The sequence below is a fragment of the Cervus canadensis genome, chromosome 23 (assembly GCF_019320065.1).
Source record: "Cervus canadensis isolate Bull #8, Minnesota chromosome 23, ASM1932006v1, whole genome shotgun sequence".
Taxonomy (NCBI): Eukaryota; Metazoa; Chordata; class Mammalia; order Artiodactyla; family Cervidae; genus Cervus; species Cervus canadensis.
In genome coordinates, this window is record NC_057408.1 from 55271085 (window position 1) to 55294367 (window position 23283).

At 42.8% G+C, this 23283-nt stretch overlaps 1 protein-coding gene across 6 annotated transcripts in view; it reads left to right on the forward strand.

Annotated features, from left to right (window-relative positions):
• Positions 1-23283, forward strand: part of PTPRM (protein tyrosine phosphatase receptor type M) — a 640041-nt gene that overhangs the window by 416147 nt on the left and 200611 nt on the right. For all 6 annotated transcript variants that reach the window (XM_043443664.1, XM_043443666.1, XM_043443661.1 and 3 more), the window contains exon 14: positions 13852-13984. In XM_043443664.1, the coding sequence (XP_043299599.1) occupies positions 13852-13984 (133 nt within the window). The remainder of the gene's footprint in view (positions 1-13851; positions 13985-23283) is intronic.

The following is a 23283-nucleotide window of genomic DNA, read 5'->3' on the forward strand; positions in this document are numbered from 1 at the left end:
CGCCGGCCCCTCCAGAGCTTGTTCTGCCTGAGAAGTCTCATCATCCTTTAGGTCATCCAGCCGGGACCCTGAAATTTTGGTATTTTCTGTGCTTGGCTCTTGAGTCCACCTAGAAATTACTCCAGAGTTAGCCTGAAGTGTTTCCAGGACAGAGGTCCAGTTTTGTTTTGTTTTTTTTCCCCCCCCAGAGAAACAAGCAGTTAGGCTGCTTTCATCATTAAATAAGCAATTACTTTCTCACAGAAAGGCCATGCTGTCATGTATTCAGTCCTCACCTATAGTATAAATTTCTAATTTAGTTGCCCTTTCCATTGCAAATAAAATAGACTCATGGTTTTTCAGCCCGTTTACAGAAGCACAGTTTCAATCAGCCATTTCTTTCGGCACGTCACTGTTTGGAGAGAGGCCGACCCACTCACACCAGCGCTGTCTGTTTCGTCCCCAGTCTCAGGCTGCGTCTGTCCACTTCTCTGCCTCAGACCCGGCCAGAGGGTCCTTGGTGCCCTTTGTGAGCAGGAGTGGAGGACAAGGGCAGAGTGAGCGGATGTGACTAGAAGAGCTAAATGCCAGGAAGCCGATTCAGCCTGAGTTCCTGCCCTGGGTTATTGATCATCTGTCATCAGCGTGAAAGCAGACGTGATAGAAACTTCAGGCACAGGTGCTCATAGGTCCTGGGGGCACTTTGTGGACCTTCAAGGCGGGGTGGTTTCCCTCAGCGTCTGGCCCCAGGTCTCCACTTCATGTGTTTTGAGCGCTATTTACTGGGCTCTTTGTATGAAATCAAAACTGGCCAAGAACGAAAGGATAATAAAGCTCAACAATATTCAGGCCCTGAGATAAAAATCTCACTATCTTCAGTTGCAGACAGTTGTACCTGGCCCTTTCAAGAGTTCAGGCATTAGACTTACAACATATTGTACTGGAGATAGTTACCTATGTCTACTATGAAATAGGCATGGAAATATTTGTATCTACTACTCCAAGGGCTGTATTTTAGATCTCTTTATACTTCCCACAACCTGACACTCAGAGCTTGGCAATTGAAAGGCACTCAGAGACCAGCTCTCATCTTTTGATAGAAAGAATTCACTTGGAAAAGATGTAATTGCCTTACAGGTATGAGCTAATTTCCACACCACTTTTTTTAAAATAACATCCCCCACAAAGGAGCTCCTGTCCCTGCTGTCAGGTCTAGGACCAGGGAGGTACAGAGTGTCCCATGGGCCTCCAATGCCCAGACTCCCATCCAGCACTTTTATTTAATTCTGATAGAGGCAAGTCACAGCGTTTCAGTCCCTGAAGCCCTTGGCTGTAGGGATGAGCATCCACCATCCATGCTTTAGGAGAGGACGTCCTCTCGTTCATCCATCACATCGGAGAGCCTCTCACCTCCTTGGAAAGCTTGATGTGTAACCAGCTCTGTGTTAAGAGATGGGAATTCAAGGAAGTGTAACGTGTACTCTTTACTTATATTTGCCATCATTGTTAAGACTGACATAAGTAGTCCAGTAATTATCCCACTTCAATGAATGTACCAGTATCTTGGGCTCTTTGTAACACAATAAGTGCATCATGAGCTAAGTTAACATACACATATACTCAGTTGTGCTCTAAAATGTAGTATCACATGATTCCAGAGACATTTTTAGTCTCAGGAGCTTCAACTTGACCTTTCGAGGGAATTTTGGGTGAAAATTAAGCAAAGAAAATGCCTCCATTAGACTTCTTTATGAATTAAAATGCCAAACTCTTCATTAAGCTGATAATTGGAAATAGTGGCTGAATAAGACCTACCATTTTCCAGCTAGTAAGGTGTCCTGGCTTTATTCAAATTCTGTATCATATCGGTATGGAGGATTAGCAATTCACATGCCCTGTCTTGGGCGTTTCATAGTAAACAGTGACCAGGGGTATCAGTGCTGTATGTTTTGGAGGCCAATGTGAACAGTTAATGTGAGAAATTTGGTTAGAATTTCAGCATCTCTTAAAAGTGTTGCTTGAGAATTCTAAACTTTCCTTTTCAGATAGAAGAATGTAAAGTGAAGGGAGATTTTTATTCTTCCTGCAACACCAGCTGAATGCATTTTAATAGGCTGTAGTGTCACTGGTGATTTATTGCCCTTTTTTGTTCTTTTATGTGTTATATTTGTCATTTCGCTATGGCAGTTTCATCTATAAAATGGTATAGTTACAAGAAAATGGTGAGAGGATACAGGACTGCCATGGGAGATTCTGTTCCTTTTTCCTTGTCATTTTTGTAAGGAAATACTGAGTCAAATGTCAAGCATTTGGTTTCAAAAATAATATAATTTAAAGGATATATAATGCACTGAAGGAGTGTTGCTTTTTCCATTTTTACTACATAAACTTTGGAATTTCTATGTAAAAGATTTTCAAAGCAAGAGAGCAATTTATTTTTTCAGTATCCTTTTGTGTTTTCTCTTTCCATCAGCAGTGTGATAAAGGAAACTAAAGCAATGCATTTAAGTGCCTTCTATTTGCTTAAGGCACAGAGCTTCCTGGCTTGAAAAGCATAAATTGAAATTTATATTTTAGGAAATCTACCTTTTAATTTTGTTATTAACCTCATGCATTATGCATATCCAAAATGAATGCTGAAGGTAAAGGTTTGAGCTTAAAATAAACGAAGATTTTGGTAAAAGATGCAAAATACTGGGGAGAAAACAATGCTTGTAGTTTTAAAAAAAAGAGATTTTGCATGAAAGATTTTATGCTAATGAGTTAAATTATTCTTGCCTTTTCTATAAGGAATATATAGTATCAATTTTATAGTAAAATTATATTGGTTCATATTTGATGTTAGTAAACATGGAAAAGGCCTGGATATTTTAATTTATTCTTTAAATAAACTTTTTTTAAGAACAGTTTTAGGTTTACAGGATTATTGCAAAGATAATAAAAAGAGTTCCTGTATACCCCATACCCAGTCTCCCTTTGGATATTTTTAAAACATTTATTAAGGCTGAATGACAATAGCTGTTTTACCAGGTCTTTCCTTTTACCTCAGTGGATAGCATGGAACTAGACAACATCATAATCATTCATTGACTCTTGTTGATAGATACCAATTGTGCTACTTTCATTTTTAGCCCTTCACTTGCCTTAGAAAAACATTACCACAATTTAGTACAGAAGGCATCACAATGAACTCCCAACAGCTTCATGTCTAAGAAACCAGTGAATTCCATTGAGAATTTGCAGGCAAAGGGCCATGTCTTACTGCTGTGCTTTTTGATTGACTTTGGACTTGTCTCTCTTGTAAATAAGCTTTTTTAGAATACTGTAAAATGCTTAGTATTTGTGAGAGGTTTTTTAAAGTAATTTATGAGTGTGATCCAATATATTGAGTCAGAATGGAAAAGAAGTCAGAATTTCCCCCAATGTTTTAACAGAGCCAGATGTTGAGGCAGCAAATCCAGAAAGCTTCAAGAGTAGAGCTCGGAGAAACAGAAGTCTTTTCTGGAAAGAGAATTATTGTTTTAAATACTCTGCTGACCTTATATTAAGAATCGAGGGAAAGTCCAGAAATCTGAAAAAGCTCAGTCCTTTCAATCCAAGTGCCTCATCTTATTTACCCTTTTGATGATATCAATATCAAAACGTGTTCAGTATCAGTGTCTCCAGAGGGCTGACAGTGAGACCTGCAGTCTATAAAAAGATTGACTCATAAAATTCTAGCCTGTTAACCACCACCTCTACAACAGGCACACACATGCACTGCTTTTAGAATTGTCCTTGTTTTCATGTAAGAGAATCTTGGGTTTGGCTTCGAATGTCTGATTCCTTCTTAAGCCATGGCTTTTCTAGCTGAGGGACCATATATGTGCATGCATGCTAAGTCGCTTCAGTTGTGTCTGAATCTTTGCAACCCCATGAACTGTAACCCACCAGGCTCCTCTGTCCATGGGATTTCCCAGGCAAGAATATTGGAGTGGGTTGCTATTTCCTCCTCCAGGGGATCTTCCCAAGCCAAGGATTGAACTCTCCTCTCCTGCTTTGGCAGGAAGATTCTTCACTGCTGAGCCACTGGGGAAGCCCCCAGAAGTGGGGTGGTGCCGGGTTGGGGGAGGGGTACCACTTTCCTTGATGGTAAATCATTTAAAACATTGTTTGTATTAAACATCAGTATATCATGGAGGAAAAGGCAATGTTTACATGCTATACTCAAAAAAATCAAGCAACAGACTTCAAAGAAATTTGAAGCCAATGATTGACCACTTAGGATAAGGCTCCTGCTTGTTCTTGCCCGCCTGCCTTTTGGGGACAAATGGTGGATCATTATAAGAGGCAAGGCTTCTCTTTGACCAGCTTGGAGGGAGCAGGGAAGGCCCTAGAGTTTAGACCCTGGGTCATCTTCTAAACCACATGGCACTCTTCCTAGGGCCGTTTTCAAACACATCAGACAGAATCTGGGCCTCAGAGTCTCTGTTCTGGATTCAATAGGGCAGTTTTCAGGGAAAGTATGGATCCCACGCACCTAATTCAGGAAGTATCTGCTTGAGATTCAAGGTCGTGAGTTCAGACTTCTTGGGCAACTCTCTTAAATTCCAAGTCTCAGCTTCCATGTCTATAAAACATGGAGAATACTGCTTCTTAACCCCAGTGGGGGCAGTGGGAGAATTACCCCAATGACATATATAAAGGCCCTTTCACCAGCTGAGTCAGGGCCAAGGCAGAGGAGTTGGCAGTTGCTGGTAACTTTCTGTCATGACTTTATTACTCACTGTTGTCCTGATAAAGGATTGTTTATGCCTCCTAGGACTTTCAGAAGCCCATGGTAATTAATCCAGGCCACTTCTCCTCCCAAGCTTGAATGCAAAATTGAACTTCCCAGAAAATGAATGGCTTTCTTGATGCTAGGTAGAGTATTATTTACATGAATACCATGTGGCTGCTGGGGTCTCCAGAAGCCCCAGAGTGTGGGAGGAATCTGATTATTTTCTTACATGTCGAGGCCCATGATGAGTCCCCCCACGGGTGGTATTTCCCACTTGCCTGCCTTTGAGATATAGGTGCATCAGAATATAAGCTATATTCTCTTGCTAGTGGTGACAATGGTGATGATGCTAGTGATGCAAAAAAAAATCACCACATTTTCAAAGACAGCTGCTTTATTTGAAGCTGTAATAGCCCAGAGCAGTGTCTAACCTATTTTGCACCTCCCTGTGGCCCAGTGCACGGAATAAAGCGCTAGGCTCCCCTTTGTTGTCCTGGCCACTGGGGCTCCCTCGCCCCTCCTCACTGTCCTTGGTGTCGATGTGAACACCTCTCTTTGTGCTCGTCCTTCAGTTACGCCAGTTCTTAAGGGAACCCGAGACGATGCACTTTAGCAGAACTCTATCTAGAGGGATGATAGATGATCTCATTGAGTACCTTTTTCAGACACTTGCTATGAAGTTGGAAAAATATAGAGCAGTTGGCAAGGGAAGGTGAAGCCACATAAGTTTTCCTCCACATGTTGTTTTCATTTTGAAGAGTGAGTGACTATCTCTGAGAAACATCTTTGAAAATCAGCCTGGCACCTGCCTGGGAGTTAATAAATGACATGTGTTCAACACATCTGTCAGGATTTCTGATGAGTTTTCCCATTTCCTCCAGTAAACATCCAAGCCATACATCACCCTAGCACTGTAATTGATGTTCAGTTTAATCTGTATAATGTACTTATTGGTATTGCTAATGATGCAGTTATTAATTGTGGCCTATTATTAATTATAACAGTTTACTCAAGTTAGAGTTCTTGGTCAAAACACATATTTGCATACCAATTTTTGTCTGGAATTTTTGCATATGTACTGTCCTTGTGGTGGTTTTTGTTGTTTTTTACTGAAGATTGTGTCTAACTTCATAGGAAACATGATAAAAAGCGTGTGATATCGTCAGTTTAGTGGGTACTTCTTATATATCTTTGAATAATTTCTTTAGATATTGGTGTATATTTACATACAAATATGCACATGCACGCACTGCATCAGAGTGTATCTTTTGGCCAGTTTAAAGGTTTATAAAAGGGAATTTTCAGATTTCTACCTTATTTCTTCTCTGAGTAACAAAGAAGTTAGAAAATGGTTCTAAAGTATGGTCATAGGAATGATATAAACATTTTATTAAATAAACTTACAATAATTGTAATCATAGTAGCATTATCTTAGAAATTTCTCCTTTTTTGCTTTCTTAAAAGCCCCAGACCATTGTAATTACTCTCCAGCATAAATTTTGGCTCCTTTAAAGACTTCTAAAACAAATTCGACGTATGATCATGAAAAATGGTCTACAGCTACTTAATCATTACAAGTATTGAGCTCATAACACTTTATTGTTGACAGATACTCATTTCCTGTCTCCCTGATATGTACCCAGTTAACTTTCTCGTCATTGATGGATATATATTTCACTGCTTTGGTGCTGGAAATATAACATTTTGCCACTAGTATTTTTATTTTCATGCTCTTTCTTTCTAGTAATCTCATTTTATCATTGATGAAAGTTTGGTCAGTAAATTTACTGGCGAAGACTTTTATCTGTCATCAGCCTCCTGAGGAACACCTTCTGTGCCCTGGCTGTCTCAGGCACAGTCCCTGAAGCCCAGGCTCAGATGGTCTGTCTTTCTCAGGGTGTTGTCTTAATGGCCACGGAATGTCATCTAAATGCACTCACAGACCCCATTTATCTTAGTAAGCCCTTGATAAATGCTGGGAATAGGCAGAGGGAAGACCACAAAATAGGACTTGTCTTTACACTTCTAGTTTTTCCTCTGTTTTCTTTCCTTTTATACCCATCGCCCTATGTCTGGAAACTCTAGTGCAAATGGAGAAAGAATAGGTTGGCTATGAAAAGAGTATAAATGAGAAAGACAGAAAAATTGAAGTGAGATTTTTTGTGAGAGAGTTTTGATTCAGCATGAACTTCAGACACATAATAAGATGCTGGGCCAGGTCATGTGAAGACTAAAAACTAAAACCAGCTTTGTCCCAAGGAACTTATGTTAAGATGTAATATAAAGGACTTACCAAAATAATGGAACTTGCGGTTGAAATAGTCAGGAGAGGTGACAGGGAGGTGCTACAGCAGTTCAGTAGGAGAGAGAATACTTCCTGCAAAGCCACAGGGACGGTGCTGGGCTCACTGGTCTTTGAAAGACAAGTAGGCCTTCAAAGACCGTCTATGAATCTATGATGTATGAGAGGGGATGGGTCCACAGAGCAGCAGCAAAGGTCCTGAGAAGGGAGATGTTGACTGTGGAGCTAGAGAGGGAAGAGAGGACTGGGCATCTCTGTTTGGTTGGAACACAGGTGGATGTAGGAAAATCAAAAGAGAAGAAGCATAAAGTTTGGAAAAGAGTTGGGAGTCAGCTAATGGGGGGCCCAGCTGCCTTTTGAAATAAGCATTTGGAGGCTTTTGGGTTTTTGTTTTGTTTTTTAAATGAAAGAGTCAGCTGATTAGGCCTGTTCTTTAGGAAAATCACTGTGTAAGAGGCTGGACGGGATGTCTCCCTAGGAGACAAGTACAAAATACAGAAGAGAAATAAACCGGGTCTGTGGCAGTGGGAAAAGAGATGAAGAAAATACAGTGTGTTTTTAATTTTTAGAGATTGGGTAGGGAGGTAAACTGACCTGGTGTTGGGTGACTATCCTTCAACCCAAGATGGAGTTTTGTTTCAATGCCCTCAAAGTTTAGTTTCAAACAATCTGTTGGAAATATACACTCTTAACTGATAATATCCTCAAAATTACCCATTCACATTCCCTTTATTGATTATTCAGTTTGTATGAAAGGTGAACACAGCTGATGCCATCTTATTGACAAGCAGTTGACTCATTTTATTACTTGACCATGATTTGAGAAATGCAAATGGAAGAAATAAAGCCATTTCATCAGACCAGTAATGGCACTCATAATTCTCTGGAAACTTCTAGTGCCCAGAGAATAAGCGATCAGGATTTGATAGATCATCTTACCCACAGGATGTAGACCCATCAATCAATGAGAGCAGTAACTGTCATGAAATTAGAACAAAAATAAAAAAGTAGATTAATTTTTTAGAGATGGTATATATCAAACAATTCAGCATCTCAGTTTTATATGAAAAATTATGTTTCTGATTATTACTTGTACATCGTACATGCTCTGTGCCCCTGCAGTGGAAATTAGGTACCAGGGAAGAGCTATAAATTCAAAAGCATAATCAGGTTACAAACAATACATAAAATGTGAACAGAGATTATTCCAGGGGTGCTGATTGACTTTGCATTCCCAGAAAGAGAAACAGTGATGTGTAATTTAAATGAAAAATCTTGGAGATATTTTGTGATTATATATAGTAATATCAAGGTACAGCCAGAAAAACCAAACACAGATGACAAGGAATTCTAATTTTCTGAGCAATAAAACTTGAGTGAACTACAATAATCTTTAAAACTGGGTGTTGCTATTTTTAAGAAAAAGAAAAGATCTCTGCAAAAGATGAAAAAAATACTATGAAAATTAATTGAAATAGATTCTCTATTCCATAAAGTCATAAAATGCTAGTCCAGAGTGGCTGAGGCTTCCTCGATGGACGTTTTAGAACATCTTTGAGGACGAGTGCTCTTTGAAACACACTCTGAGAAACAATATTCTCACATGTTTCCATTTCATTTTTTCTCATAAGGTTTCTCAACCTCCTCTTTATCTTTTCAGCACCTTCCCACGGTGGCTGTTCCTGACCCTTTTTTCTCTCCCCCCAGCCCCAAATACCAGAGTGGAATTTTGGTATTTGGTCTTGCATGTGGTGAGAATGAAATATTTTGTTGTTTGAATTTGGTGCAGGCGTTGAACCAAACACCAGTTCTGCCACCAGGAAGCCGGCCAGGTATTTCCATGAGCGGCGCTGACATCCAGTGCCCGGCTCTAAGGCCAGAGGGCCTGTGCGTGGCCAGTGGGTGCCTTTTGTGAGTCCCCTGCATCTTTGTAGTTCCAGTCACCCCCTTGGACCAGACACTGGAGGCCCCTGGCCCAGGGAGGCAGTAGCCTTCACTGCTCTCCACATGGCACATCCGTCTCTCCTCCAGTTGGGTTTTGAAGCTCAGCCATGGTACCTCTCTCAGCCTCTCGTGTCAGGCAGAGAAAGGTGAGCGGTCACTCATCTTATTCATCTCGAGTGTCCTGCACGGCCTCGTTATGGGACCTGGAGCACAAGAGGAGCTGTTTATTTGAGACTGAAAACCAGGCTTGACTGTGTCCCAGGGATGGATTGAGCAAGCGTCCATTCTGTGTCTGTCCCAGGGACGCTCCTGCCTCTGATGGCTCATGGATCACTTAGGATGGAACTCGGAGCCGTGTCACCCTCTGGCTTTTCTCCCCCTCTTCCCTTCTCCTTCTACTTCTAGTTATAAGGAGGGAGGAGGGGGCCAGCTCTGTGCTCCTGGATAAACTCCCAGCCCCACTGCAACCCTCACATCTCCATCGCCACCTGCTTTGAGATCACCAGGATTCATCTCGCGAGGCCCTTTTTCTCTTAAAGCCCTGGTGTCCAGCTCGCCCGTCTTCCCCTAGGCCCTCATCCCCTTACCTCTCTGTATGACCCTCTCCAGGCCCATCCCTTCCTGTCCCATCAAGGTCGTTACTCCAACAGTCATCTCCTTTCCCTCCTGCATCATCTTTTTCCCCTCCAGGGGACCAGAAGCATCACCATTCAAAATGCCCTAATTTCTCCCATCTTAAAAAAGAGCAGTTTCCCTGGATCCCCACACTCCTCTGTGGCTCCACATCACGCTGACTGCCTCCTCCCCCTCCCTCCTCCCTCCATCAGCAGCTCCTTTTGGCCCCCATTACTGGCCCTTCTGATGACCCACCCTCTCGCTTCACCTCCCAAGCACCCTCCTTCAGTCTCATGGCTTTAAATATCACCTGGCAACCCCCAAATGTTTGCCCCAAGTCTAGATTTCTCCACTTTATGCCCAACACCTACTTCATATTCTGCTGGGCTGGCATTGTGGGCCTCCAGGGGAAGTTTGTACGGTCTGTGTAGTGGTCAGAACCGGGCCCAGACCCTAGAGCCAATGGCTGAGTACATCCAGTTCTCAACCTGGCAAGCTTCTGTTACTGAATTTAGCATCCAACACTGGGCCAAGACAGAGTGGTTCCTGCCAAGTTGAAAACCAACCAACCACTGCCGTGGATAATCACTCCTTTTCTTTTGAGATTTTTTTCACATTGGATGTTATATCTGAAACCTTAAATAATGCAGATTCACTGGAACACCATCCTTTTGTTTTTTTGAAAAGCTCTTCTTGGTCATTAGAACAGTACTCCTGGAGCTGTCACTAGGAGTCAGCAGCCTGCACATCCGTGGAGGTGATATTCACCCTCCTTCCCCCTGAAATATTTAGCATATTTATCATTTTAGTGACTATGTCCAAGCCCACATAATGCACACTTTTAGATGCATACATTTGAATTTATTCTCTTCAAAAGGAGCTACACGTGCGGACACGTGCAGTATCCTCTAAGTGGAATGCACAGTAGAGGGGGAAAAAATGCCTTTCCATGAAGAATTCGAATTTATACCAAGGGAAAAAAAAAGGAATGAAAGGTTGTAACATTAGGAAATTGGCACAAAAATAACAAGACAAGGGAAAAATATTGTTTAAAAAAACCTCTTGCCAAGCAGTTTGTAAGTTACACTGTTACATTGGTAGATTTGGGTAAGGGGGAACGAAGTGAGTGAAGTGAAAGTAGCTCAGTCCCGTCTGACTCTTTGCAACCCCATGGACTGTTTAGTCCATGGAATTCTCCAGGCCAGAATACTGGAGTGGGTAGCCTTTACTGTTCTTCAGGGGATCTTCCCAACCCAGGGACTGAACACAGGTCTCCCACATTGCAGGCAGATTCTTTGCCAGCTGAGCCACAAGGGAAGCCCAAGAATACTGGAGCAGAGAGCCTATCCCTTCTCCAGCAGATCTTCCTGACCCAGGAATCAAACCAGGGTCTCCTGCATTGCAGGTGGATTCTTTACGAACTGAGCTACCAGGGAAGCCCCAGGGGGAAAGAAACAAGCTACCAACAACAACCACTCTGTCACAGATTATCCTGTCTGTGGCTGACTGACAGGTCACAGCCACAGGTTTCCAAAGGGAAAAGGGAGAGAGAAGAGCGTCCTGAGGGGGAGGGACAGAAGCAGGTCCATTTCAGGCAGGATGGAGGGCAGAACACGGAGAAGGCAGGGATGGTGTGTCCCTGAGGGAAGCTGCAGTTAATGACACACTTCCGTGAGATCGTCCTGGGGTCATGATTTATTTCAGCCCAGCTTCTGTTTATGTTGCTTCTCTAGGGTAGTTCAGCCCCTTCACCCAGGTAGTAAGCTGGTGACTGTGTGGGCAAACCTGCAGGGCAGCCCTCCTCGCCCTTTTTGAGTTGCTCCCCCATTTTGCACGATTCCTGCCGTGATCACCTTGCCCCTGTGTCCTGTGGAAGCTGAATGTTGCATTTTCTTGGCCTGCAACGTGAAACAAGTTGAGTAAGTGCTAGGGAACGAGGATGCTGAGCTTCGCCGGCTGCACAGCGGGGCACTCGCCTGTTTCCTACAGGGAATGAGGGGTCGCAGGGCTGATGTCTCTCCCTGACCCCAGGATGGGCAGAATCACTCCCCGGTTTTCACGGAGCTTAGAGAACAGGCTAAAGCACAACGTGACTAGTTGTTTAGTTAACAGAACCAGACGTGTGACCGTTAACACGACCAACTCTGCTCTCACGGAGTGTTTACAGTGTATGAGTCTAATCCTTGTAATTGTTTATATTTAAATTTTTAAGCCATATCCAGCTTTTCTAAATAATTTATTCCCTGAGTATTTACTGGCATAATTTAGCTACAAAAAACGTAGAGAGTCATTTGTTTAGAAAGTAGTCTACCACCATACCACCCTGAACACACCCAATCTCGTCTGATCTCAGAAGCAAAGCAGGGTCTGGCCTGGTTAGTACTTGGATGGGAGAAAGCATACCTGGAGAACTTCTAATCTATCTCTAGTTAGATAAATGGAATGGCTCCCAGTGTGCCAGCATTTGGGAGAATAAAACCAATTAGATTTTTTTTTTTAAGTTTTCAAATTAGATTAAAAAAATCAAAATTGAAAACCATTGGGCTTTTTGTCAGTTTCGTGAATTTGAGCTATGTTATTTTTACATGGATGGCTGTTTTCACCTATTATTCATCTTTTAAAACATACACATTTTAACTTAAAATTTTTCTTAGCAGTTTAGTTAAAGAAGTACTATCCTTCAAATCTACCACTTGGCTATGTGTTCCAGTATTGGGGTGTATACTTCAGGTGTTATTACAATAAAAAATGGTAATAGTGATATCTTCAAGGTTCATCTGACACCTGTTTGAGGGACATTCTTTCAAACAGAATAGCAGGAGATCTCCCTGAAGTGGTCAGAAATAAAAAAGTCCTGTAAAGAGTCAATCAATCCAGAAGGCCTTGTATTAATAAGGTATGATTTTTGCATCACAACTGCTCTCCTTGCTACCGTCGACTGGATTGGAAAGAAGACATGGTTTCAGGTGTCTCCTGCCTTGTGTTTCTCTGATCTTGACCAGTTCCATCTGTCTGATGGCCACAGCCATGTTCAGGGTCCAGAGTCTCCTATAAAATCTTAATATGAATAACTTTTGAAAGAAGCATTTATACGTTCCCAGTGGAAACAGATGGCAAGTTATAGTCTATTCTAACCCCTGACTTCCCTGCTGTGACCCAGACCAAGCCCCATGTGGAGCACATAGGACATAGTGATGGTTAAAACCTAGCGAAAGGGTAGAAAGGACTGGTACCAAGAGTCAGTGTTAATTTCATTTTTCCCAACAAGAAGAAAATTCTAACGTGGGAGATTTGGACGTAAAATCCCCACTTTCCCAACGAGCTATATCAGTAGGGAGGGGACGTGATGGCTCAGATGCCAAGGGCTGTCATGTTCTGATGAAAAAGGGAGAAGCCCTTAGAAAGTGGATTCTGTTTAGTGAATAGAACATTAGAATCCTAATATTTTTCATCCCGAGCTCATTTAGCAGAGGTAATGGATATTTCATCAGACACAGATTTGACATTCCATTGCATTATACTGTAAACAGGACGGACGGTGTTTGGGAAATGGGAGAGCTAAGACAGTAGCCACTGGCAGGCCCTGGTTATCTCATTTAAACAGATACCAAATGTGGGCGACAGGAGTGTGATCATCGGCTGCTTCCCACTTTGTGAATAAATTGCTTAGAAGGAGTCTTTGCCTACCAGATGTGACCTAGATTTAGCTTTTCAAAGGCAGGGGGGTGGGGGGGAATATCTCTATTGTGTTAAAAAAAACAATTGCTGGTAAAATGCACAGTAAATGAGCTTATCTCCCCTCTCCAGGTGTTTGGGCTAATATGTTATGGAATTACTGCTTCATTTATGAAAAATAATTGGGGGAAGTGTTCCAGCAAATCAAATTTGGATAAAGGCTGAGGATGTCTATTGTGTTGTTAGCAAGTTTTTAAAAAGGCAGAAAGATCAGGGAGCCCATAGAGATAATAAAAATATTTTAAAAACTGTGTTTGAGAAGAGTCTCTCATAAAAGGGTCAGGCGTGGGTGTGCTTTCCAACTAGTGTTGGGGTTTAGTGAAATATGGAAGAACAATGAGAACAATTACACCCCTTTCAGCGCCTGTGAAAGCTGCTGAAAAAAATCAAAGCCCGTCTGTCTGCTGGCTCCGATAAGTCTTACGACTCTGTTAAAGGCGGCGAAAATTTAAAAAGCTAACGTTTATATTCTCCCTTACCCACCGTGTCTCTTTTCTTGTCTCCCCTACTCCTGCAGGAGCCGCCACTCCAAAACCAGTCCCAGAACCCGAGAAGCAAACAGACCACACAGTCAAGATCGCGGGGGTCATCGCTGGCATCCTGCTGTTCGTGATCATATTTCTCGGGGTCGTGCTGGTGATGAAGAAAAGGTGAGCCCCTGGCTGTTGCCATGCAGGTGCTTCTGGCCCACTGCTGGCCAAGAGGCTTCTCATGTGTGAAAGTGTCCTGTTAGTCCGTTGTCTTGGATGACCAAGCCACACCTGTGGCTCTGGTGGTTCCTATTTTGCATCATGTAGCAGTCAAGGTTATGGGAAAACATTTGGAGTCCGCAGCTGTGATTTTGTGTGACTGTGAAGAGCTTCTTGTGCCAGGTCAGCGTTAAGGATCAGCTGTCTTCCCACCAGTTGGTACATAAAGCTCAGCAGAATCAGTAAAATCACTTGTTCACCAGGAAATGTTCAGTATTAATACTTATTATCAACAGAATAGATCTTGAGGATACAAGCAAAGAGATTTCTCCTTCTCATGATAAGGAAGATAATGACAATGACGGAGTTTCTTGGGCCTGCATTATACACAGGCACCATGTCAGGGGATTAAACAGCACAGTACCCCACGAGAGAGGAACTCTCAGGATCAGCCAGACAGCGACTCAGGGCGTGGACACATAAGGACAAGGATGGTAACATGGTGGGTGTAGTAAGGGTGCCCTTTCTAGCCCGGGATGGTCAAGGGAGGAGAAAAACACGTATGGCTGCAAAAAGCAATCGTCACCTCCAATACATGAAAAATACACAATCTCTTTTGTCTTGTGGAGATGAGAACTTGCTTAATAATACAGTATTCAGCTTATATAAAAATGATCAACATAAAAGATAGATGGCAAGAAGCAGTAAGATAAATTATCCATTTTTTATGTGGTTTAAAATTAGTTATAAACAATTATATTCTACTGTATAGCACAGGAAACTATATTCATTTTTTTCCCCTTTATTTATTTATTTTTTTTTTCAGTGGGTTTTGTCATACATTGATATGAATCAGCCATAGATTTACACGTATTCCCCATCCCGATCCCCCCTCCCACCTCCCTCTCCACCCGATTCCTCTGGGTCTTCCCAGTGCACCAGGCCCGAGCACTTGTCTCATGCATCCCGCCTGGGCTGGTGAACTATATTCAATATCCTGTGATAAGCCATAATGGAAAAGAACATGAAAAAGAATATATTGAATATATAAATATATATGTATATATACACACACACATGTAAAGAACCATCACATTGCTACACAGCAGACATTAACACAACATTGTAAATCAACCAACTTCAATTTAAAGAAAAATTAAAAACAATGCTAGAGTGTGAGCAAAAGTGCAGATCTAGAGGTTGACAAAGCCAAGTCAGGGAGGTCTTGTCTGGTCATCTAAGGAGCTAGACCGGGTCGTTAAGTCCACTGGTGTCCTTTAAGCATGTAGTAATGGGATGTGCTTTTTCTATTAGAAAGATCACTCAGTGTTAAGGTTGAGCCCAGCGAGGAGAGAAAAAGGCTCGAGGCAGGAAGACCAGCAACTTTAGAAATGTCAGGAGGTTACAGCCACTTGTAGGCCAATCTGGGGAGCCGAAGTAACACAGAAAGAACCTGTTGGTGCGGCCGTTGGCGGGAGTGTCCCCAGTCACGGGTGTATACGAGCTAGGACCTGCGGGGCATGAAGAGGGGACCTCAGCCCTGCACTTTTATGCCCAGTCTTCCTGTGCCGTGGAGCGGACATGTGCCCTGGGCAGGCAGACTGTGCTGGCATGCCCCAGGAACAGTGCTGTCCACAGTCAGAGTTGTCCATCCACGTGTGCCCGGCTGAAGCTGGGGCTTGGACGTGGGCGCTCAGGGCTACTGTCAGAAGGAGGTCGAGGGTGAAGGTCAAATCTTGGGTCACAGGGATATTTAAGGGATGAGCTAATATCCAAATGTACAGGCATACATATACAGCTTTCCTTGCTTCTTCTTTCGTATTTTATTTACTGGTCCGGTGAGGCCTTAGGACGAGGCTCTGTCCTGGCTCATACAGGCCTAGCTAGTCCCCATCATTTCAGCTCCTCCTCCCTCTTGTCATTCACCTTTTCTTCTTTTCTCGTTGGTCACACATCATTTAATTTCACTCCATTTTTAAAATATTCTTTCTTGTGTTGAGAACTCTTGTGATCTGCTCTCTTAGCAGCTTTTAAATATACAGCACTATAATGTTGTATATATAGAGACTCAGATGGTAAGAATCGGCCTGCAATGCTGGAGACCCAGGTTTGATTCTTGGTTCAGGAAAGATTCCCCTGGAGAAGGGAACTGCCACCCAGACCAGTATTCTTGCCTGGGAAATACTATGGACAGAGTATACTGGTGGGCTACAGTCCATGGAGCTACAAAGAGTCGGACCCAGCTGAGCAATTAACACTTTCTTACTTACTTACTAGTATAGTGATATTAAGTACAGCCACATGCTGTTCATCCCATCCCCAGAACTTCTTTACCTTATAGCTAGGAGCCCCCTTCTCCCTCTTCACTTTGCTTATCCCTGGCTTCCTTTTCTTTTATCTTCTCTGCATCTCTAGCTGTCAGTCTCTATTTCTTTCTCCCTTATATCTCTGTCTTTTTCTTCCTCTTTTACTTCTTCATCACCCCTCATCCACTTTCTCCTGGCTGCTCTTTTTCTCTCCCACCTCGCTGTTTATATAGAAAGCTTATCTTTGGTACTGGTAGTTTGTACTATTTTTTTAAAATATGATCCAGTATAAATTCTAAGCAGCCCTAGGCCCTTGCATGCCTAGATATTAAAACTAAGCATTTTGGAGAGTTGATTTTTAGTCATGGGAATGTGTTGGATTTTTGTGTCATCTGGCAAGTTCTCTGTGAGGAATTGCCTGAAACCACCAATCCAGTTGCCCTCATGACCTTAGCTAAATGTTAATTCATCCTCCAAGGGTCTGCTTCTGCTGGATTAATTTATTATTCTACCTTGGACTCTCAGGCAGACACGGAGGTTATGTTATAAATTATGCATTTGAAGAAATTGCCGATGGTAACATATGGCCTTGATACAACTTTAGACTAAATTCCAATACTTCCTATCAAATTTGCATGATTATTTACTAGATAATAGCCTTAAAAGGGTTATTTTCACAGCACGTGCCACTTTGGTATTTGCTCTTTCTGAAATATAGAATATGCTGCCTTGTAAGGCAAATTTGTCAGGAACTTGTAAGATTTTGACCTAAACAATCACGTGGTTCAGACTGTCCTAGTTAATAGAAATTCCGAAAACTTCTGATTGCTCAGGGTTTTCCCTCCAAGTTGAAGCCTAAAATTTTAAATGTGTTTTTAACAGAACAGGTAAACATGATAGTAATCACAGGTAAGTGGCTGGAGAGTTATTGATACGGAATAATCTGCAGGATTTGGTTAGCAGCCAGGGAGTTTAGATTTGGAATTCCTGGATCTGTATTTTAACCAACTCTGTGATTCTGAACTTCTTTGCCCCTTAGTTTATTCATCTGTAAGTTGAGCAAACTGCACTCAGCCACATCTGAAGTCCCACCCAATCCAAAACTCTCAGACTTTCTATTACGTGGCAGCTGATGGTGACACAACTACCCAGCTGGCGTCCTACAAGGGCAGTGAGGGCTCCTTATGTATCTCATGCTATAAACATACCCGGTCACTCCTCCAAAGCTCACTTTGTGCAGTGGATTCAAGTCTCCATTGAGTGTCGGCTGGTGAAGGTTCATCTTTCAGCCACATGTTTCCTGTTGTCATACAGTAGGCTCAGTTAAAGGGGACCAGCGGAAAGATGAAATGAGAGAGAATGAGCAGCCAAGAGCTGGCTTTGATTGTAGTGTTGGTCATGTTTGCTGGTTCAAGCCTATGCTCATCAAACTGGGAGACCCACTCCTGCCCAGGCTAGACTCAGTAGCCAACATGAGCTTGTACCATTGGTCATAAAGACAGCCTGAGGCAAGGAAAAAATGTGGGTGAAGCAAATGCATCAGTACTTCTGGGAATGCAGGTGGAAGTCTGTGCCACCGGGGAAGAGTCAGTAGTGACCATCTGGGTGGGCCAGTGTGCCAGGCCACGTGGGCCTGAGCTCTTGGGAGAGGGGAACAACAAATTTCCCTTGAAGATGTTGCCGATTATTGTCATAGCTAAGATCGTGTGGGCTTCTGAAGGGCCAGCCTTCTCTAAAAATTATTTACTGAAGGTAGGCCTGGAATAGAACCTGTAAAATCTATTCTCTTTGCAACCCTATGGACTATATGGTCTATGGAATTCTCCAGGTCAGAATACTGGAATGGGTAACCGTTCCCTTCTCCAGGGGATCTTCCCAACCAAGGATTGAATCCAGGTCACCCTCATTGCAGGCGGATTCTTTACCAGCTGAGTCACCAGGGAAGTCCAAAATTGGTTCAGCTCATACTAACTCAGGGAATCCTTTCACACCCAAGTCATAATGACTAAAAACTGAGACGACCTTCAGTTTTATTTAGCTATAATGTTTTATAACCTATCACAAATTAGACTAGTTGTTACCTGTTTGTGAATATTTATATACTGGATCCTGGCCTAGAAAACAAACCTACTCTCCTTAATGCCTTTTACAAGACCTTTACATGTATTTTTATTTTTTTTATTCTTTAGGTAAAACAATTTCTTAATATTTTCCCCTTCCCAGTTCTTTTGAGGGTGCAGTATTTTGATGCAGCAAATGTTAAGAAAGGGTGTTAAGATGAATATCTATGAAATAAAAAAATCTCTCGCAGAGTCACATGACAACACACTCAAAATTAATGTAAGTTGAGTAGAAGATACTTAGTTTTTATCATTTTCATCCCTGTATAATTAAGTATATTTGTATAAATGAAAATGCCTGCATTTTCAACATTTTTTCATAAGGAATAATTTATCTCAATAACATGTTTGACAGAATTTAGTATATAAACACCATTGATTTTTATCCTGATTAATTATATTTACTATTGTTTCTAAAATTGCTATAGATCTTTTAGAAATTTGAGAACATTTATATCAATTACAGTAATATTTCTGTCTCAGTCATTGTGGTAAATAGAAATTACAGAAGTTGTGACAAAATGGAAATCATTAAAGAGATACACAGTCTTGGTCAAAATAGCAAATGCTAGCTCTCCCACTGCATGAACACCTGTTATAGGTAAATATGACTGTTTTCATTCTGTAGCACCATACCTCACTCTCCTTTCCATAAGACATTTTAACAGATGTGCATTTTGCAAATGTGAACTTCCCAGGTGGCTCAATGGTAGAGAATCTACCTGCCAATGCAGGAGACGTGGGCTTGATCTTGGGTCAGAAAGATCCCCTGGAGAAGGAAATGACAACCCATTCTAATATTCTTGCCCGGGAAATCCCGCGGACAGAGGAGACTGGAGGGGTACAGTCTAGGGGGTCGCAATCTTTTGTCAGACATGACTTAGCGATTAGACAACAACATTTTGCAAATGCAGCTTATGTCATTAAATATTTAGCATCTTTCCATTGTATTTAAAAAACAGTGTAACTACCAAGAAAAAAAAAATTCAATACTGTAGGTAGAGTATCAAAAAACATCACGAAACCAAAAAGGTAAGGGAGAAAAATCTGATGAAAGTCCACTTTCTAAAGAGATATCTGAAAAAAAAAAATAAAATAAAATAAAGAGATATCTGCAGTGTGTGAGTAGAGGTAAGTTGATATTAACTATAATTCACTTACTAAACCTGTTTACACTTGAGATAGAAAGAAGTTTTTCCACCACATTTAAGGGTCAGTTGCATGTGAAAAATGTGTCAAGTCTGAATGCTTTATTCAAAGTCCTATTTCAAAATCACATTTTCTGAAACCGTATTGAGACAGTCCCGTGTAGCCATGTCTTTGTGACTGTTTAGATTATGTGTCGGAGAAGGCAATGGCAACCCACTCTGGTACTCTTGCCTGGAAAATCCCATGGACAGAGGAGCCTGGTAGGCTGCAGTCCATGGGGTCGCTAAGGGTCGGACACAACAGAGCGACTTCACTTTCACTTTTCACTTTCATGCATTGGAGAAGGAAATGGCAACAAACTCCAGTGTTCTTGCCTGGAGAATCCCAGGGATGAGGGAGCCGGGCAGGCTGCCGTCTATGGGGTTGCACAGAGTCGGACACGACTGAAGCGACTTAGCAGCAGACTATGTGTACTTGACATGTAGTCGTATAAATAAAATCAGGTGCTGAGACTCTTCTGCTCTAGCACATGCTTCAGCACATGTGAAACAGGACACACATGTACCCAACTGGTCTGGAAATGCCCTCCTAATTAATTAGCTAGTGTACTTTGGTTTTCTAGATGATACCTGAATGAGCTCCTTGTTCAGTGGTAAAATATAAATTGATCTTATTTTTAAGATTTGTTTTTGATGTGGAATATTTTTAAAGTCTTTATTGAATCTGTTACAATATTGCTTTTATTTTATGTTCTGGCTTTCTGACTGCACAGCATGTGGAATCTTAGCTCCCTGACCAGCAATGGAACCCTCACCCCCTGCATTGGAAGGCAAAGTCTTAACCACTAGACCGCCTGGGAAGTCCATAAGTCGACCTTTGTCAGTTCTTTTCTAACCAGGACCTTATGTGGTGACCCTAATAGCTCCCGTAGTCACACTGTTTCTGGATTTGATCTATTGGTTTATTTAACTATGTTCTACTGGGGGCTCCTTATAAATATTTTCTTTTAAAAAGGAAAGTGGGGAACACAGGCGCTGGTTGTTTTTTTTGTTTGTTTGTTTTTAACTTAACAGGAAGAAAGTGTCAGAATGATAAGAGGCAGTCACCGGACTTTAGAATCTCACAAACCTGGGTTCACAGCTCCTGCTTGGTGCTGGCGTAAATTCAGGGGCGTCATGTAACCTCGTGTTGGCGTAAATTCAAGGGTGTCACATAACCTCATGTTGGCGTAAATTCAGGAGCATCACGTAACCTCTCTGAACTCAGTTTACAGATGTGAAATGTGATGATGATTTGTACTTCTCGGGGCGGGGGGTGGGAGGGGAAGTTAGGAAAATTAAGTAAGAGGACTCAAGCACATAGTTGGTGCTTGATAAATAGTAACCCAGAATTTCAGGAAGCTGTTCAAGATCACATGGGTGGTACTCGGAGAGCCTGGGGTACATCCAGGTGTGTCTCACTGTTCCCACCTGCTGCCCTGGTTGCAGCAGTCAAGCTCAGAGGTGCCTCTGGCTCAGTAAACCTCAGCTGCGCTTTGCAACCAATAGTTAGAGACACTGAACAGTTATTGTCTTGTTGCCATTTACTCTTGCCAGAAATCTACACGTATTTCGAATTGGCAGCATGTTTTAATCTCCTTTCTGAGCTATCACTGGAGAATAGCTGCAGGATCACTTTTTCCTCTTCCTCCTTAACAGAAGCATTTTGTAAATCCTTTCGAACGTGTGTGTTCATGGCATTCTTGGAGCCATTGGTTTTCTCCTGAGAACTCACAACAGAGAAGATGCTGTGTCCTCGTCTGTTTAGTGAGTGGGAGAGCTTTGTTGAGTTTTATAGTAAGCCTTCAGCAATTGAGCTTCACTCCCTCCTCCTCAGACACAAACCCTAGGGTCTGGGGGCTGTGGAGGATCAGCAGGCCCTGGAGATGGGAGGCTGACATGGGCCCCTGTGAGCTATGTGGCCTGCAAGCTGCTGGCTTTGTGACCCCAGTTTCCTCTGTGTAATGCCCCAAAGGGGTTCCAGCTGGTGCTAGTGGTAAAGAACCTGCCTGCCAATGCAGGAGATGTAAGAGATGCGGGTTCGATCCGTGGGTTAGGAAGATCCCCTAGAGGAGGGCATGGCGACCCATTCCGGTATTCTTGCCTGGAGAATCCTACGGACAGAGGAGTCTGGCAGGCTACAGTCCATGAGGTCACAAAGAGTTGGACATGACTGAAGCGACTCAGCATGCCCACACGCACAGTGCCCAGAAGGCATCATAATAGACCTTTCCTAGAGTGTTAGGAGAAGATGAAGTGTCATTGGCATCATGGTGCTGGCCCCAGTACTAACTATGTGGTCAGTGCACCGTTGCGCTGGAGCTGTGTCCACTCTCAGGCCCATCACACACCTTAGAGTCTTTGTTTTTGCCCCCGGAGGCCAGCAGGAGCAAGAGCTGGAGGGAGTGTGGTGTCCGCTTGGAGAGCGTGGGTCTCTGTTGAAAAGGTGGCTGGGAGGAAGGCCACCAGGGCCACAGCTCATGGTCCCTGCAGCAGGGCCAGGTCTGGGCAGAGACTCTGGAACTGAGAGCACAGAGGAAACCACTCCCAACCAAACTGGCCCGCGGTCTTCCTTGTGCAGAGGCCCCTGGTCCATCCGGGGTTTTACTCCCTACAGAGAAGGAAGCCGGGTGCTGGGGCCCGGATAGTGCCTCCCTTGGGGGTTTCCCCACGGTCATGTGAGTGGGCACAGCCTGGGCACTGAGCACAGATTCTATCTGAACCTGTCAGACCCGGACTTGGTCCAGGGCCGGTCATCAGGACAGAGGACGGGGGTTCTCTCTCTCCCGTATCCAGAGTAGCACCCTGCATCAGTAGGGATCCCGAGCCCACTTCACAGCCCCGGCCTCTCAGCTCTCACAGGAGTCCATTGAGGGTGGACCCTCTGGCCATGAGACCAGCCCTGAGCTGGGCTCTCTCTGCCACCTCAGGGCACGGCCATCCTATTGATGCCTACCTGAGTGCCCTGGAACTTTCCACCACAGCTCGTTTGTATCTTGTATCCATTTGCACAGCTTATTAAAACATGTTCTTTCTCTATATCTTACCCTTGAGGTTCAAGTCTAACAGAACCTATAAGGGGGTTGCATGTTTACCACTGAAACTGATGGTTCTCCGAGCTGGCTGGCCCCCAAGGCTTGTTGATGTTCCCAGCTCTGTCCCCCAGGCTCTTTGTGCTTTGTAGAGGGCGTCCGTCTCATTCATGTTGGCACGACCTTGCATTCTAGGTCATAGAGTGGGAAACACCCAGGACATGAAAACTGAGGATGCTTCATTTAGGATGATAGGATGACGACCATCATCCTAAGACAGACATCACTAAACCTGTCTTCTTGGTCAGTGAATCCGTGGATTCAAACTTACCACTTCTTCAATTCTTTCTTGTTTTTTATTAATGACTGAAACAGTAATGAAAAATGCTTTGACTATAGGAAATATATATAGGTTAAAAAAAAAAAAGCAAGCCAGTGTCCAACCTGACTTCTTTGGGAAAAATTCATGAACCCTCTACTTCTAACATAAATCTGAATTTCTTTTTAAGAAGGAAAGACGTTATAGCTGAAATCTTTAATCTTCTTTAATCATTTATGAAGAAGATAAAGAGGAGCTACCGTGTTAATTAGTAGAGGATGTTATTTCTTTTTTCT